This window comes from Columba livia, chromosome 1 (assembly GCF_036013475.1).
Source record: "Columba livia isolate bColLiv1 breed racing homer chromosome 1, bColLiv1.pat.W.v2, whole genome shotgun sequence".
Taxonomy (NCBI): domain Eukaryota; kingdom Metazoa; phylum Chordata; class Aves; order Columbiformes; family Columbidae; genus Columba; species Columba livia.
The window spans coordinates 126489861-126505785 of NC_088602.1; the positions used below are offsets into that span (position 1 = coordinate 126489861).

Consider the following 15925-nt stretch of genomic DNA (forward strand, 5'->3'; position numbering starts at 1 on the left):
CCCTTTGCCGTGCCTCTCCCTGATGCAGAGCAAATGATTTCTGGTGAACTTCCTTGCCCAGGCGGCCAGCCAAGCTGACACTGACCTGATCCACTGGGCATGTTACAGCAGTCATGGGGCCTCACTTCACAAGGCCGCTAAGTGCCGTGGCTTTTCGCAGCTCGGCTTTCAATAGCAGATGGAAAAGCCTCTGGCTTGAAATTTTTTCATTTATTTTTTAGTGAGGGGATTATGGTGTTGGTTCTGCTTGTAAATCATTCTCATTTTGTTAGCACTTGAAATTACTTTATGCGGTTGTAACTAGTAACAGTAAGAATAGTATAGTATTAAATAACTTAGAGACACTGTGGTAAGCCATAGTCTCCATTAAATATTCGGTTTGTTACCACATTTCTTGTTGTTGCAGAGAAGCAGATGAAAACATTGCATAGAGGACCTAGAAAGACTCTTTCTTATTGCAGAAACCTTTATTCAAATAAAAAGAAGTTATTAGGAAGCTGAAATTATTTTTTCCTGTATTTAGGAAAATCACAGCACTTCTGGTCTAATGCGCACTGCCAACTCAAAGATTTATGAACCGCAAATTCTGTATGGCTGTAGTAAAACATTTGGCACCAGGAAAAAAAAGCAAGTGTTTCAAGGAAGGATATGCCAGCATCTTCTCTAAGGTTTTCATATCTGTTTCAAAGGATTCCATTTGAAGGCTGATCTATGAGATTCGTACACTAGTCTTGGTGGAATATAATGGTTTCCAGAAGTTACTTGTCCATAGAGTTATGTTCTTTTTCAGTTATGGTGGAGATGAGAGTGTGTGTATTTGTTTTCTACCGTAGATAAAAACCTTCTCTTTTCTTGCTTCTGTTTAGAAAAGAGGTGTAGAGAAATTTTGAAGGTGAGCAAGAGGCAAAGTCTGGTCTGTCTGTGATACAGACACAACAAGAATAATAGCAACTGATCCTGGGAGCAGGGGGACATTTCAGCCCACCTACTTCAATCCATCCCTTACATCCCTTAGACCAATCTGTGCCTACAGTATACAGCCCCCAGCTTTCTGCTGAATGCTGCAATCGCAAGACTGCAAAAAGCCAGTGGAGCTGTCGTCATTTAGACTGAATCATAATCTTTATTGGATCTAACCACTGGATTACCTCAGAGGTTTAAGTGGACTTTAAGTGTGCATCTGCCTAAATCTAGTCACAACAGAGCTTGCAATGCCCTATGTCTGTGGAAAAAGCAGTAAGGGGAAGTTGTCTAAAGACTGAGGTGCCTTGTGAAAGATCATCTTGAATGGCCTGGAAAGACCTGTGAAGAAATGGAGAAGAGCCTGGCACAGATGCATGTGAGCTACTGGTGCCTAAATTCCACCTCTGTTGGGCTAGATAGAGTTTGTGTTTTGTTTTTCCTTGGCATACATTTTCTGTCAGGTTCTAGTAGGATGTTATGATCCACCTGTTTTCTTAGAGGAACTACAAATTTTCCTTGCTTTTAAAACAACCAGCCAAATGAAACTTATGTACTTCTTACATACACTGAATGTCTAGCCAGTTTTAACTTAAATGATTATTTGATTCCAAGTTAAGCTTATTTCACACTGTACTCCAGGCATGTTGAATTTGGAGGGTCTGTTTTGCACTGCCTGCTCAACTTTAGCGTTATTCTGCTTGCTAGCAATTGCTTCAGATCAACATAAACTGTTTTTCTACATCTGAAATAATTTTTTAAACATTTTTTGACGTGGCACACGCCTTTGGGTGGTACCTCTGTGGCAGAATAGAATAGGTGGTGGGCTGTTGCGTATAGAGAACTAGGGAAGAGTATAGGGATATTCTGAAGTTGTTCAAGTTACATGATAATATCAGTTCCAAAGAGTCTTTTAAAAGAAAAGCTTTTATAACTACACTTCAGTTACACAGGCAGAGGATCTATGAGAAGGTGAAAAAAAGGAGTCCTTTAAAGTGCTTTCACTTGCTTTGTCGTAACATTAATTGTTTGGACTTTGCTATTGAATGAACCCAAGGTTTTTCTTTTATAATGCCTTTTGTTACCGCTTTGTTATTGGATACTTCCACATATGAAAGTTACACAACATACTATTTTTACCCAAACAATCGATGTTATGCAAGATGCTTCAGCGTATCTTAGGTTGGGATTTAAGTTTTAGGAAATGATGATGTCTTTGATTAAAAAACTTATGTCCAAACTTATAGTTTGTATTGAAACTGAGCTCTTAGTGATATGAATGTGAAAACAGTTTTTGTTAAGTCAAGGGAAGTGATTCGTAAAACTGAATATAGAAGTTTGACGGTTTACTTACTGTAAAGATCTCTTGCATTTGTATCTTTCTATAAAAAAGCTTATTTCTACTTCATTTTCAACATGAAGGATAGTTCTGCCCTAACAGTCCCCGTCTGTTTTTAAAATATGCCGAACTAAAACCTAAGCCTGAACTTTACCATATTCTGGAAATATCAAAATAAAGATCCAAGTCTGGTGACTTGAATCTGTTTCCTCTTTCAGGCCTGTATTTGCCATCATTTCCATCAGTCTCGTATCAGTACAATTCCATGAAGCCATTCAGGTTACACTGCTATAGCTGCAGCAGCTTCAGGGCAATACTTCTTCCAGGGAGGGTCAAACATCCCTGTGAGCACAGACACAGCCACCCCGGGTTGAACGCTCTGCAAGCAGTGTGTGTATTCCCAGGCCTTTCCACTTAGTTTTAGGGAAACTTACTCGAGTTGATCTGATAGGAAATCATTCACACTAAAAATTCCGGATTACTGTTGCATTGTTTGTGCTTAAGATGAGTTCTGCTGCTCCCTAGTGAATCGCTTTATGTGGAATGCAGCTTCAGAGTGGTGCTATCAAAATGTGTTTGAAGATGTGTTGAGCCAAGTAAGCGTGCATTGTTCTTAGATGTGTGAAAACCCTGCAGTGTTACCTCCTGCCCCTTTCTCCTGTGTTGCTGAAGCATTGCCGTCAGTAATATGGTTCAGTCTCTGTCTCTCTGCGATGTTACTGTATGCAAATTCATGTTTGAAGTATAATTCCTTTACTGTATGTTTACACTGGCATTCAGAGCTTTGCATGCTTTCCTGACTATAAGATTTTAAAAGTGACAGATTTCTCTTAAAATTTTAAGATGGTGATCCTTAAACTGGCAAATGTTTTAGTAGTTTCATTAGCTTCTGTTAGGTCTGATATTCGGGATTAAGACTTTTAGAAATCTCCAAGCAAGGCGAATATAAACCATTTAACTTTGTTTCCAGAATACATTGATTTCCATATATAAAAAGTCAATTTGTATATGTTTTGTAAGCAGATCAATTACTCAGTATGTTAAAACCAGGAAAGGACTGATAAATAACATCCAAGACACTGGCAGTCAATCACAAAACTCTTCAGTAGTAAATGTAAAAATTTGCCATGAAAATGTTGATCTTTGTCACTGGTAGTTTTCTTTCATTTCTCATAACAAGTGATACTTTCACATTCATTATTCCAAACTTCAAGGAGGAAATTGCTTTATGCTTCTGTGTTAGTGCTAAATCCATTATTTTAGAATAATCACAATGACAATTTCTTGTAAAAGATGTGAGCATGTGTTCCCCTTATAGAACCCTTGCTGCAGCTGAGAACAGAGAAGTCAGAATATTTCCCTGAAGATGCACAAGTCAGTGGCATAAATATTTTCATTAGTATCCTCCCTCCTTTTTCTTTTTTAATTCCATGGTAAAGTAAGGAAATTCCAGTTTTATTTCCATAGAACAAAAGGAATTTTTAAAAAAAAATCTCCACAAGTGCTCTGTAACGGTGACAGTTGAAATACATGGAATCATTTACTCAAATTACCTTTTAAATTCTCAGAAACCCCTCAAACCCTAAATTAAATCTTCTCCTAGAGACCAGCACACTGCAGTGGGACAGCTCTGTTGTGCAAGAAAAGAGCTAGGACAATAGCTGCTCAGGGCTGCTTTCCTTTAAATGTCATGATGACGGTTGGCTCAATTGTTCTTGTCCTTTTGCAATGCATGCGATTTTGTGGCAGTAGGGCACAAATCCAGACGGGCAATGCTTCAGCAATTACACGGAATCAGTACATTCTCACACGACGAGCGTCACTATACTGCTCACACATGGATGGACAAAGGTAAGACTCAAAAACACTGGCTTCGTTTTATCTCAGCATGTGAGTCCAAGTGTCCTGTGTGTTTCTGTCAGTGAGGTGGGTAGCAAGTTAGAGGTTTTGCAGTTGCTTTTAAATCAGAAGCCTTCTATTTGTGTGCTGCTGCTCATAGCTGTAATTTAACAATCAGTCCACAGTGTTGTCAAGGAAGTTGGTTCCTGAGTCTCCACCTGCATCTCACTAACCCAAACCATGCATAAGACAGGCCTGAATTAAAACATTTTGAAGAAAGCAGGACTACTGGTAGGAGAGTGGTGGTATTTATATTTTGTGGTCTTAACCCACGGAATGCAACTTTTTGAAAGGCATTGCCTGCAGATAATAATGCTTTTGCTCAGAGCTGCGCATAGTCTAGCAGCCTGAACAACCGCATCTCCCAAATGACAGTCACTCACTCTTTAGCTCTCGGGGGACATGCGACCCCTCTGATGGTGTTCCCAGCTCCCCCGCTGCCAGCTGCAGGACCAGCCTGGAGACCTACCTGGGAAAAAAAAAGAAGAGCCAAGAAAAACAGGTCTGCAAGGGGAAGAGGAGGGGAAAGGACATGGTCGTCTGAGAGAGATGGCTGGGTGGGAGCAGAGGGATCCTGGGAGCTGGGTATGTGCCTGTCAGAGGAACGGGAATACTGGGCTGCCTGAAAGCAGGAGGCAACTTGGAGGCAGGAGCGTGTTTGTGACAAAGTGTCATATAGCAGGATGTTCTGCAGAGAGGAAGAGGGAACAGAAAAGTACCTGCCTCTCACATATGTCTGTGCTGGACTCTCACTGATGCGGGGAGTCCAAATCAATGTTGTTGGATGTAGGTTACAGGGAGTACCTGGAAGTGGTCCAGGTCGGGACTCGTGCAGAGAGATGTAGTAGCTGATGTTCTTGCTCCACCCATCATGCACTGCAAGAACAGGAAAATACATGAGAAAACCCAAAATATGGCAGTTGGGTTAAGGGTTACTACACATTAGCAGTGTTCATATAGGACAACTTTCAGAATAAGGGACATAATTTTAAAACACAGCAGTCGTGCTAGGAAAGGATATGGTAATTTCCTAAAATTTCCCAAAGAAAGTGATTTTATGGTTTTCTAGCATGCAATGGAATTGTTTGCAAATAGAGAATTTGGGGTAGAAGCTCTTTGAGAAAGGAGTCCCAGGGAAAAGGCCTACACTAAATTTTATCCCAAAATCTAGGAAAAGAAGAGATTTCTACCTTGTTTAGAGCTAGCCAACGAAGTCACATAGTGACTGCGCCCTTTCATTGGTTTTGGTTTGCTGTTCAGATGTGTTTAATGACTTCAGATTTTGAGATGTATCATGCTGGTCTTTAGAATTTCAGTTTGAGTAGTGTATTTAATAGAAAATGGCACAGTATGTTCCCAAAAGTGTCCCAAAGTTTATATCTGTTAGTGTCAGTTCTGTGAAGATGTATTAGTTAACTGTACTGCACAGGAGTGAGGAACATTTCTTGTTAATTTAAAGAGGGAGAAAGCTTGATGACACATGCAAATGGCACATCATATATTTTAAGTTCCGTATATGTCGCCTACACTAACTGCATTTGTCCTTTCAACATCTTTCTCAGTTTGAGCACCACCATATTTGAATTTTATGTGACTGTGATATTAATACACCTGTTAAGGAGAAAATGAATTACATAATAACATTGGGGGGGGGATGTATGTGTGTATATATATATATATTTATATATATGTGGAGCCCTGCTGATCTCTTCCTTGAAATTACTGTCTTCCTGTTCTTTACCTCGCAGCTATCACTGTGCTTAGGAAGGAACTGGGCCAACCAGTCCGCTGCAGGAATCGTACAAAGTGCTTGGGGTTATGGGAGACACTAATTCTTGAGGTATTAGAGGCTGTGTTTGCACATGAATAAGCAATCCCAGTTTTATGCAGATATATTTAGCGGTACTGAGCCAGAACTGGAGAGCTACAACAGTGCCTACATGAAGGTGAAATGGGGTGAGACCAGTGCCTGGAAGTTCAAGTAGACATATGTTTCTCTTCCATGAGAGTGGGACTGAAGTGCCAGGGAGGGCTGTCCTCTGAAGCTGCTGTTTAACAAGTGATGGGTGCCCTCAAGGAACAGAAGCTGGCCCAAATGGCAAAGACCAGCAGGAAAATCTGCTCCCATCCTGGTGTGCCAGCTATTAAGGCAGCACATATAGTGACGCTTGCTGTGGTTCCAGTAGTGCTTTGCTGTGGTTCTCTCCAGTCTTGCCCAGGGAGCTGCCCTGAAGAGGGTAATCTCAGCAGTTTACATGGAGTCACCTGGATAAGGGGATGGGATGCTGCAGCACATTGTCTGAGGAAGAGATTTGCCACTGAAACTGCTGCCTCTGGTGGGGAGCAGGAACCTTACATACGAGGTCTAGCCCGATTTTAAGCTGGAGTATGTGAGAAAGTCCTTTTCTAAATTTAGTCCTCAACCGTGGCAGAAAGTGTTCCTCTTCTTAGACATTTCTGCTGGTTCTGCAGAGACAGATCTCTCTTCTGAGCTATGAGGATAATTTCATATGCATCTACTTCATAATGATAGGTTCAGAAGTGAGCTTCTTATCCCAAGTCCAATAGCTTCAACTGTTTCTCCATCTCCAGAACCTCCTAGTCCTCTAATTGTTATTGTTACAGGAGAGCAACTTTTGTGAGGTTTCCAATGATCAAGCCCTATGTTTGACTCCAGGTTGGTAGACAGCAGCACTGGCACAAATCGTTTTGCAAAGATTGTGCCCATAGCCAGCTCTACTCTCTTCTTCCCTCTGGCTCCTTTACTCTTCAGTAACTTTTAGCATCAGTGTACTTGATAACCTCCAGTGTGTTGCCACTAACAGTACCTGCTAATTCCAGGAGCATCTTTGTGTCTCTTGCCCGGCACTGGGCAAAGCAAAGCAGAGACCCTTGCACCCTACAGCAGTCAGACCCTATTCATTGTTATTTCTCTCTGACAAGTTCAGAGAGTGTCTCGGTACCTGTGTGGTTGCAGTGAGACAACACGGCCCTGTCTCCAGCTGGCTCTCACTGGTGCCTGCTGAGCCTGAGGCAGAAAGATGAACCAGCCAGTGCTGCCTCACCGTGCGGTTGTTGCTAGGGGTGCAGAGCAGGTTTCTCACTTTGCTTCCTGGGAAGCCAGAGTTGATTTGCACCCTGAGATGTTTTGGATGCTGGGATCAGTTTAACAATGGGTGTCTTTTCCCCAGAGAGCAGTTATTAATAGCTTGACAATAAACGATGGCTGTGACTGCGGTGCTAGAACGTCCTAGCGATGGAAACAAGAACAGAGGAAAGGACACATGCTCTGAAGCTGGTAATGGCATCTCCCTTCAGGTCCTGCAGCAATGAGATACATGGATTAATTTTAAATGCATTGGTAACATATTGGTCTAAAATTATTTCATGCTATTTAGAACAAGTCCTTTGAGCTAAGGCTGTTGTAAATTCTAATTAGTCTATGCTAATCTACATAATAAGCAGCTATTTCTAATGCAGATCTAACTGATGAGGTCTGACAGCATTTTCCACACTTATTTATCCACTGGCAGCAAGCTGGTATCGTGCTATTATCAGAATGTTTGCTCAGGTTATGAAAACTCTCTATTTTCTGATCTCTACATGGAGTTTGTATTTGCTGCAGTCTTGTGCCCCTTCTAAGATTGCTGATTTATGCCTGTTTGCTTATATTTATTTATGCAGAAAATAGGGAAAACTCCTTCAGCCGTTCCCGAAGCTCCAGCGTGTCCAGTATCGACAGGGACTCCAAGGAGGCAATAACTGCTTTGTACTTCATGGAGTCCTTTGCCCGAAAGAATGACTCCGCTGTCTCCTCCTGTCTCTGGGTTGGAACAGGCCTCGGTATGGTCTTAATCCTCTCCCTTAATCTGCCGGCTAGTGACGACTTACGGCAGTCAGAGCCAGTCATGGTGTCACCAAGTGGTAAGAGTGCAGCTCTTTTCCTGTTTATTATCTGTCTTGGTACAACAGGGCAGATAACTGCATGGTTTTGTATGTTCTTTGAGGCAGAAGTTTCTCAGTGCATGTATCAAACAATGGTCACCCACTACACAGAGGTGAATAAAGATGCTCACGTCACTTTGGTTGTGTTAGTTGGGAAGACTACCTTGTGTTGTGGGCAAAGTTACATGTTTCTTGTGAGGGTAGGGAAATCAGCAGAGTTCCTTCATATTGTGACATTACAGTCCTGTGTACAGCTCTGATTCAGTCCTATCTGGGATGCTGTGAACAGTTTGTCTGTCTTACTATTGGAAAACTGCAGAGAAGCAGAAGGGAGTTCAGGAAAGGAAACAAAAATGTTGGCAGGTTGAGGTGCCAGGAGAGATCCTTGGCTGATTGAGTGACAGATGGTGTAGCAGAGAGAACAGAGGGCTGAGAGAGGTCAGGTCTGAGGAGAGGCACTATGCACTTTGTATGTTTAAAGTAAAACAATTACAAAGAACGGAGAATGCACAGTAATAGAGGTTTTCTAGCCCCAGTTTGCTTAGGAAAACAATTCTGGAAGGTCACCAGACTAAGAGCAATTTTACTGCTGGGGAAAAAATATCCTACTAGTTCAATGTAGAGAAAACCAACAGCCTATCTATATGGTATTCACAACATGTATTATATAGAGTATTTGATATAGGCTGCCTGAGACATTTTCAGTACAGGCAGCCTGTTTGTTCACCTTCTGTGTGGTCAGGAAGAATCGAGCAAGGAAGACTTGTCACCTTATCTGAATTAAAGTTTGCTGTATTTAGAAAACCTAAATGTCAGCTATGGTGCATGTGTTCCCAATACTGAAAACTGGCTTAATTGTGGTGCCAGTGAGAGGAAATTATATTTTGCAGGCACAGTTCTGACACTGAAAGGACCCGTGCTGACCTTCGCCTGCTTGGACTGCATGGGGACATTGACACATCCACCGTATGAAGTATGGAGGGACCCACACAGTGCTGATGATGGTGAAAAAACAAGGAAAAGGAAGCTTGTCATGCATTCCCCTTCCTCATCCCAGGATATGGGTGATCATCAATTTGCAGTCATTTGTTCAGAAAAACAAGCCAAAGTCTTCTCATTGCCTTCCCAAACATGTCTTTACGTCCACAACATCACTGAAACGTCCTTTTTATTGCGAGCAGATGTGGTCACCCTCTGTAACAGCGTCTGTCTGGCGTGCTTTTGTGCCAATGGGCACATCATGACACTGAGGTACTTATCTAACTAATCTTGTGGCAAAACTAAGCAAAGAGGTGGCACGGTGCCCTCACGTGCGTTTGCTCCAGGGCATCTGATGCTCTGCATTAACTCCCCTGTGGGTGCATTTAATGCCCTGCCTTGCCCACAGCCGTACCTGTACCTTGGCCTGTCTCCACATGGGGAGTTAAGGCAGCTGCACAGCAAACCAAAACGCCTTTATTTCATAGTAATCTGCCACCCGTGACAACTGATGGCTGATGATTTTTAACTATCATAAAAGAAAACCCTGATAATTTTGCTCAGATATGGTAAGTCAGGTATAGAGGAGTATAGAAAACGTTGGGCCTAGAAAGGGTACTGTTTATCCAGTGTGAAGTAGCATGTCCCGTTCTTGGCATCTTGGAAGATTTTCTGCTCAGAGCACCTGGTTTCCCTTCCTCATCATCTCCACCAGTGAGCTGACTGTGCAGCAGCCCTGCGGCCATGCTCTCGGCTGGCTGCACCCCCTCTCCCCAGCCAGGCCACTGAAATTTTGGAAAGTGCTGTCCAAAATGGTGAACCAGGAGAAGCTGGAGGGGCAACAAAGGTGATGCTGGAACTTCTTGTCCGCAGGGTGCAAGCAGGGCCCTGCCGTGCCTTTTTCTGCAGATGCCCATGTGATAGCTGAGGGCAGCCCTTACCCTGCAAACTGCCCAGCCACATGGCACAAGCTGCACTGTGCCACATGTACATCCCAAATCTAGATAGCAGCAGAAGGCTAAGGGTCATTGAGGCAGGGCAGCTGAAACTTCTCTGTGAAAGGGAACAAAGTATGACAGGGAGGCAGCGTGTTTATGGCAGAATTTTTCAGCTTAGAGCTGCTCTTCAAATATTCCAGTTATGAAAAGCATAAACTTAAATGTTGGATTAAAAATGCAGCCACAGAGCAGGCGCACTATGCATGGCAACTGGTGACTAACCCAAGTGTCTGCTTGTCTTCAGCTTGCCCAGCCTGCGCCCACTGCTGGACATCAACTATTTGCCTGTAACAGATATGAGGATAGCACGGACCTTTTGTTTCACTAATGAAGGGCAAGCTTTGTATCTCAGCTCTCCCACAGAGATCCAGCGTCTGACATACAGCCAGGAGATGTGTGACAACCTGCAGGTAGGGCTCAAACCCTCACTTTGTTGCTTTTGTGGTGGTGTGGGAGGGCCAGTGGCATGACTTGTCAGATGTAGATTGCTCCGTGTTCACAATTAGGTTGCTTAAAAGAACATGCCATACCAGTGTATGGTTTCTATTCAAAAGACAAAGTTTTGAATAGTTAAATAAGTAATACTGGCATTACCAGAGGTGATAAGTTGTTGCCAAATAGCAAGCACGGGGTGGGGGAAAATATATTTTAGTATTTAGTAATTTTTTTAGTAAAGTGAAGGTTGTGCTGTGGGACCAGGACAGACACGTTCCTCTCCACTTACCCTGGCTCAATGATGCCAAAGTTGCAGAGAGAGGTCAGCAGCTCTGTCACTGTTTGGGGATGGAGTCTCCATCGAGATGGGATCTCCTTGGGGATGGAATCTCCATTGAGATGCGATCTCCTTGTGGGTGGGGTCTCCATTGAGATGGGATCTCCTCGGGGATGTAGTCTCAATCAGGATGGGGTCTCCGTTGAGATGGGATCTCCTTGGGATGTAGTCTCCATCAGGATGGGGTCTCCTTGGGGGTGGAGTCTCCATCAAGATGGGGTCTCCATCAAGATGGGGTCTCCATTGAGATGGGATCTTGCTCCTGTGCCCCGAGGGCTGGCCTGTGAGACCACAGCCTGCCTCCTGCAGTCTCTGCTGGCTCCATGCAGAGAAGGATTTGTGCCCAAATGGGCCCCTTCACAGCCCGCTTCTCTCAAAGTCCTGCCATGCAAAAGACCAACTGTTAAAAACATCTGAAGGGAAGGAAGGGGAAGCTACAAACCGATACCAGCTACAGCAGTTGGTACCAGCGTGTGTCCAACCACACAGCAACTGCTTCAGTGAAAATATGAATTGCCATATTTTTATCATTTTTTATTTTGACCCTAAAAATATCTTAAAACCTGCAGCTTTCAGCAGATAGCTGGGAGCATGAGACAAACCAATGGGGTTAGTATCAAAAAATATGCTCTGTTTTAATATATTTTTTAACTATTTACCATTGTTTTTACTCCAGTATTTGGTATTCCCCTTCTTCCATGTGAGGAAAGCATCTCCCATTGTACATTAAAATAGAGTAGCTATAGAAATTGTCTAATTAAAAGATTTTATTTGGAGCAAAAGGTCTTTACAATGTTAGATTTGGGTTGGGTTTTTTTTTACAATGAAAATGCAAATTAAAATGTCATTTACTTAAGAGGAGGAATGGTGAGAGGTTACAGGGAGAAACATGAGTAATAAAAAGGGAAAAAAGGAGGGGGAGTAAGTTCTAGGTTATATAATTAGCAGCAAACTAGGATAGAAATATAAAAGAAATGGTCCTGCCAGCACTCATTAAGCCCTGGGGAATAACATGTGCTGGGCTGCTCAACTCACATCACAGCACATTCTGTCTCAAGTCTGAAAAAAGCACTGTGAGGAGAGAGCATCGCGCACAAGCTTTTGTACATCAGAGAAGACATTATTTTGCAGGGAACCAGTTTTTAAATGATCAAAAGGTTTGATCACTGTATCTTAGAAAATGGACCTATAGTGAGAGGTTGTTAGAAGCTGGGTATTTTTTTTTTAATTAACCTTAATAGCATCATATGACAGCCAAGGGAAACAAAGCCCTTGCCTCTCTGTACTGCCGGACTGTGGCTGCTTATACCTTGGCTTGATTGCAAAGAGCAAAAGGCTTGCACGGTCATTATAGGTGCACAACAAGCAGATGACCCAGTGTCACCTGTCACCTGGGACAGCACACCGGGCTGCTCGAGAGCCACCCCTCAGGCTCAAAGGGCTGCAGTGATTTCCCGCCCCAGAGCAGGTGGCTGTGCAGAGGAGCAGCCAGTGTGAGTCACAGCGCTGTCCCAGCGCCCTGTGCAGCACAGCAGCGGTATCTGCCTGCGGGGGCTCGGACGGGCAAACAAAGAGCCGAGCCACAGGGCAGCAACTCTTCCAATTGCACAGCCTCACTGGCTTCAGACACTAATGGGGCTGCACGCTGTCTTTATCGGTTTTATTCTGGGGAACCTCATTTTTTTCTAGTACTGCTGCGAATAAACTTGAGCCTGAAATTCGTTTGGGTCAACAGCTTCAAGATCTGGCCCCAAGGCGGTGCCTTCAGACCACTTATTTAGCATTACTGATGGCACTGCCAAAACACACAGTAATGAGGGTGTGGTTGTATGGAAGGTGATGGGATTTAGGGGTTTAAAATAAAAAACACCAAACAAACAACAAGCTACCAAACTCTCTGAACTGCTAGCAAGCACTGAACTCAGGTACGCTATAAAGATGAGAGTGCTGCCCTGCTTGCCTGGATAATCACTAAAGCAAAACACACAATTCACAATAAATTGGTTTTTCCATTATGGTGTCGCCTCCACTATTTCTAAGCAAAATATGTTCTTATCACTGGTATTTTCACTCTGTATTGCTTATAGTTTTGCTTTGGTTTTGTTGTTTTGTTGGGTTTTTTTTCCTCTGTAGTAATGAACACAAGACTGAGCAGTGACAAACCAAAAGTCCCTTTGGAAGCATGAGTGAATCTAGTTAGCCCAAGTATTTGCCTGTCATGCAAAACAAGTGTTGTTAAATACTCAGAACTGTATACACAACAGACTCTTTTCAAACTAGTTGATCAGCTCCAATGCATGTTGCTCATTAATACGAATAAAGAAAATGTCTAGAACTGCTTTCACCTCACTACTTTTTCACATGGACTGTTGTCTGACTTTCCTAGGACATGCTTGGGGATTTGTTTACTCCTGTGGAAACTCCAGAAGCCCAAAACAGAGGCTTTCTCAAAGGACTTTTTGGAGGAAGTGGACAAGCTTTTGACAGAGAGGAGCTTTGTAAGTAATTTATTGATGATTTTTTTTCTTTTCTTTTCAGCAATTAATTCAGGGGATCCTCTGCCCTTGCCATCTGGGAAGGGAGTGTTAAACAAGATTGAGATCACTGACAAAAAACAAAGATGACATTGTGAAGAAAGGGGAGGGTCTCCAGTTGCTTTCCCATGATTTCTTCCCCTTGGCAGCTTCTTTTCAGCAACTGAGTGTGAGGGCTCACGGCTGCACTGTAGCTGTGCCAGTGCACAGAGAAAAGTCTTCCACATGTGCCACCTGCACGCCAAATGGCATCACAGCCGCGAGCCTGCGGCTCAAGGAGCAGCAGCACTGACAAGGGCACGGCCGGGAGCTCATTCCTGTCTGTCCATTTCTCCTTTGCAGTTGGCGAGGCCACGGCGGGAAAAGCCTCTCGCAGCCTCGCCCAGCACATCCCTGGATCGGGTGGAATCGAAGGCGTGAGAGGAGCCGCAGGAGGAGTCATTGGGGACTTGACTCGTGCACGCATCGCCCTGGATGAGAGAGGACAGAAGCTGGGAGAGCTGGATGAAAGAACTGCGAGCATGATGGCCAGCGCAGAGGCATTTTCCAAACATGCACATGAGGTAGGGGCCCGGGCACTGCACACCCAGAACTAGGAGCCACCAACCATTTGGGAAAGTCAAGCACAGTTCTCCGCATTCACCCAGTCACGTTGTTTTAGGTGTGCTCGTGTCAACTGACAGGCCCCTTTTCCTGCTCCCAAACAATGAGAATGCTGAACATAAGCTTCCATTGCACACCCCTTCCTTTCATGTTTTCATAAATGAGCATCCGTTGGTAGCCTCTGAATTTAGAACATGGCACTTCTCATCGCTCGCCTTTCTCACTAATTCATTATGACTTTTTTTAAGCTACTTAGTGCAGCACAATCTATGCAGCAGGGCAGAAAACAGGTAGGTGGATGTGTATACGCTAAACTTTCCGGATCTTGTTGGGAAGAAGAGGAGAACATTTCTAGTGTAAAACTGTGGTACAGTTATGTAGAATAGGGCTCGCCTGGAATAGGCAGCTTCTGTCCTTAGAGCTGGAATTGGAAAGCTCTTCCATCCCACACTGTTGAGGCTGGGAATCTGCTGAAGTGATTATCTTTGAAGATAAAACAACATTAAAGAACACTTGCCCAAATGCATGCTTTTCATTTAACAGGCATCATATCTCTGGGCAAGACCTTTACATTTTTTATTGGCTTTTATAAGTGTGAGGCAAAAATACAGAGAAAGAACATACCCTGAAATGCAAAAATTCAGGACCTATCTGTTGTGGTTCATAGGTAAGCTTCTTTCCATATGAGTGAAAAGCAAGTTCCTGGTTATTCCCATAACTCTGTACTTTTTGCAGAAGAAAAGTAGCTAAAGCTCCTCAGAAAAAAAAGAATCTTGTAATGAACAGCAATAGCAGGTAACTTTCTTTTTAATGTGGTAATTGTGAAATTAAATACAAGGTCTCAATGGAATCAAGATCTGATGACAGTAATGTACTGCATTGCTCTTCCTTTTTTACTTACAAAGTTTGTGACAGTTAATGGGCCGGGGTCATGTCTGATACTTCATCTGCAGAACAGTGTCTTACATACATTTGTTTCTTTCCCATTTCTGTAGGTGATGCTGAAATACAAGGACAAAAAGTGGTACCAGTTTTAGACTTTCAAAGAAGCTGTTTGTGGCTTTAAGAACACTGTCCGGGGAAGCAACAGTCATTCCCAAATCTACCAGTTACTGGCCAGAGACAGTTTTTTTCTCCCAGAAGATGTTTCTCTGTTACTATTATTGGCTTCGTCACAGTGGGAGTCAAGGAGAAATTTTGCGGACTGTGAGACGGAAGCGAGAATCGTGTGGGTCTTACTCCAACAGCTGGCTCAATGCTGCAGCCCGTTTTTTTCCCAAAGGAACTCAACCATCACTGTGGCATGTAGGTTTTCAGAAGCTGTAGGTATGAACTGTGGGGAGTGCCTCTGGTTAAAAATATTCTGTACAAAACTTGAATGTTAATGCACTTATAAAACTTTGCATGACTAATTGACATCTTAAAAAAAAAAAAAAAAGAAAAAAAGAAAAAGAAAGCATGTCGTGACCGAAGAAAAATGGGATTTATTTCTATTCTGAGAAAAAAAAAAAATAAATGGCAGAAATCTTTATTTTTTAAAAGTGACATTACAAAAAAGCCACTACATTTCAAGCATGTTTGCTACCATTCTCAACATAAGAAGTTGAGCTGCATTTTCTTATCTGCTATTTATTTCCCTTGAAAAACCTTGCTTGAAGTCAGTGCTGTTTAACTCCTGCCAGAGGAATAAATAACTTCACAGTCCTATGCCCGAAATGTACAGATTTTTCAAGTAGCTAGACAGGCGCTATCTGAAATGTGATTAAAACATGAGCTTAGATGGTTTATTTGCAATTCAGAGCACACAACATGTCATCCTTATCTCCACTTAAAAAAAATGTGCTCTAGATTGATCTCAGTTGCCCTTGAAGGGGCCTGCAGCATTTTTCATCCCTGT

General features: G+C 43.0%; 1 protein-coding gene across 11 annotated transcripts in view; it reads left to right on the top strand.

The window, feature by feature from the left end:
• The window catches only part of STXBP5L (syntaxin binding protein 5L), a 201006-nt gene extending 185462 nt beyond the window's left edge, over positions 1-15544 (top strand). For 7 of the 11 annotated variants that reach the window (XM_065077508.1, XM_065077554.1, XM_065077533.1 and 4 more), the window contains 6 exons: positions 7883-8122; positions 9034-9394; positions 10364-10529; positions 13278-13389; positions 13768-13988; positions 15024-15544. In XM_065077508.1, the coding sequence (XP_064933580.1) occupies positions 7883-8122; positions 9034-9394; positions 10364-10529; positions 13278-13389; positions 13768-13988; positions 15024-15065 (1142 nt within the window). In that variant the 3' untranslated portion in view covers positions 15066-15544. Of the gene's footprint in view, positions 1-4051; positions 4151-7882; positions 8123-9033; positions 9395-10363; positions 10530-13277; positions 13390-13767; positions 13989-15023 lie in introns of all 11 variants that reach the window. The other 4 variants (XM_065077491.1, XM_065077498.1, XM_065077517.1 and 1 more) reach the window with 1 other exon arrangement.
• Positions 15545-15925: the final 381 nt, after the last annotated feature.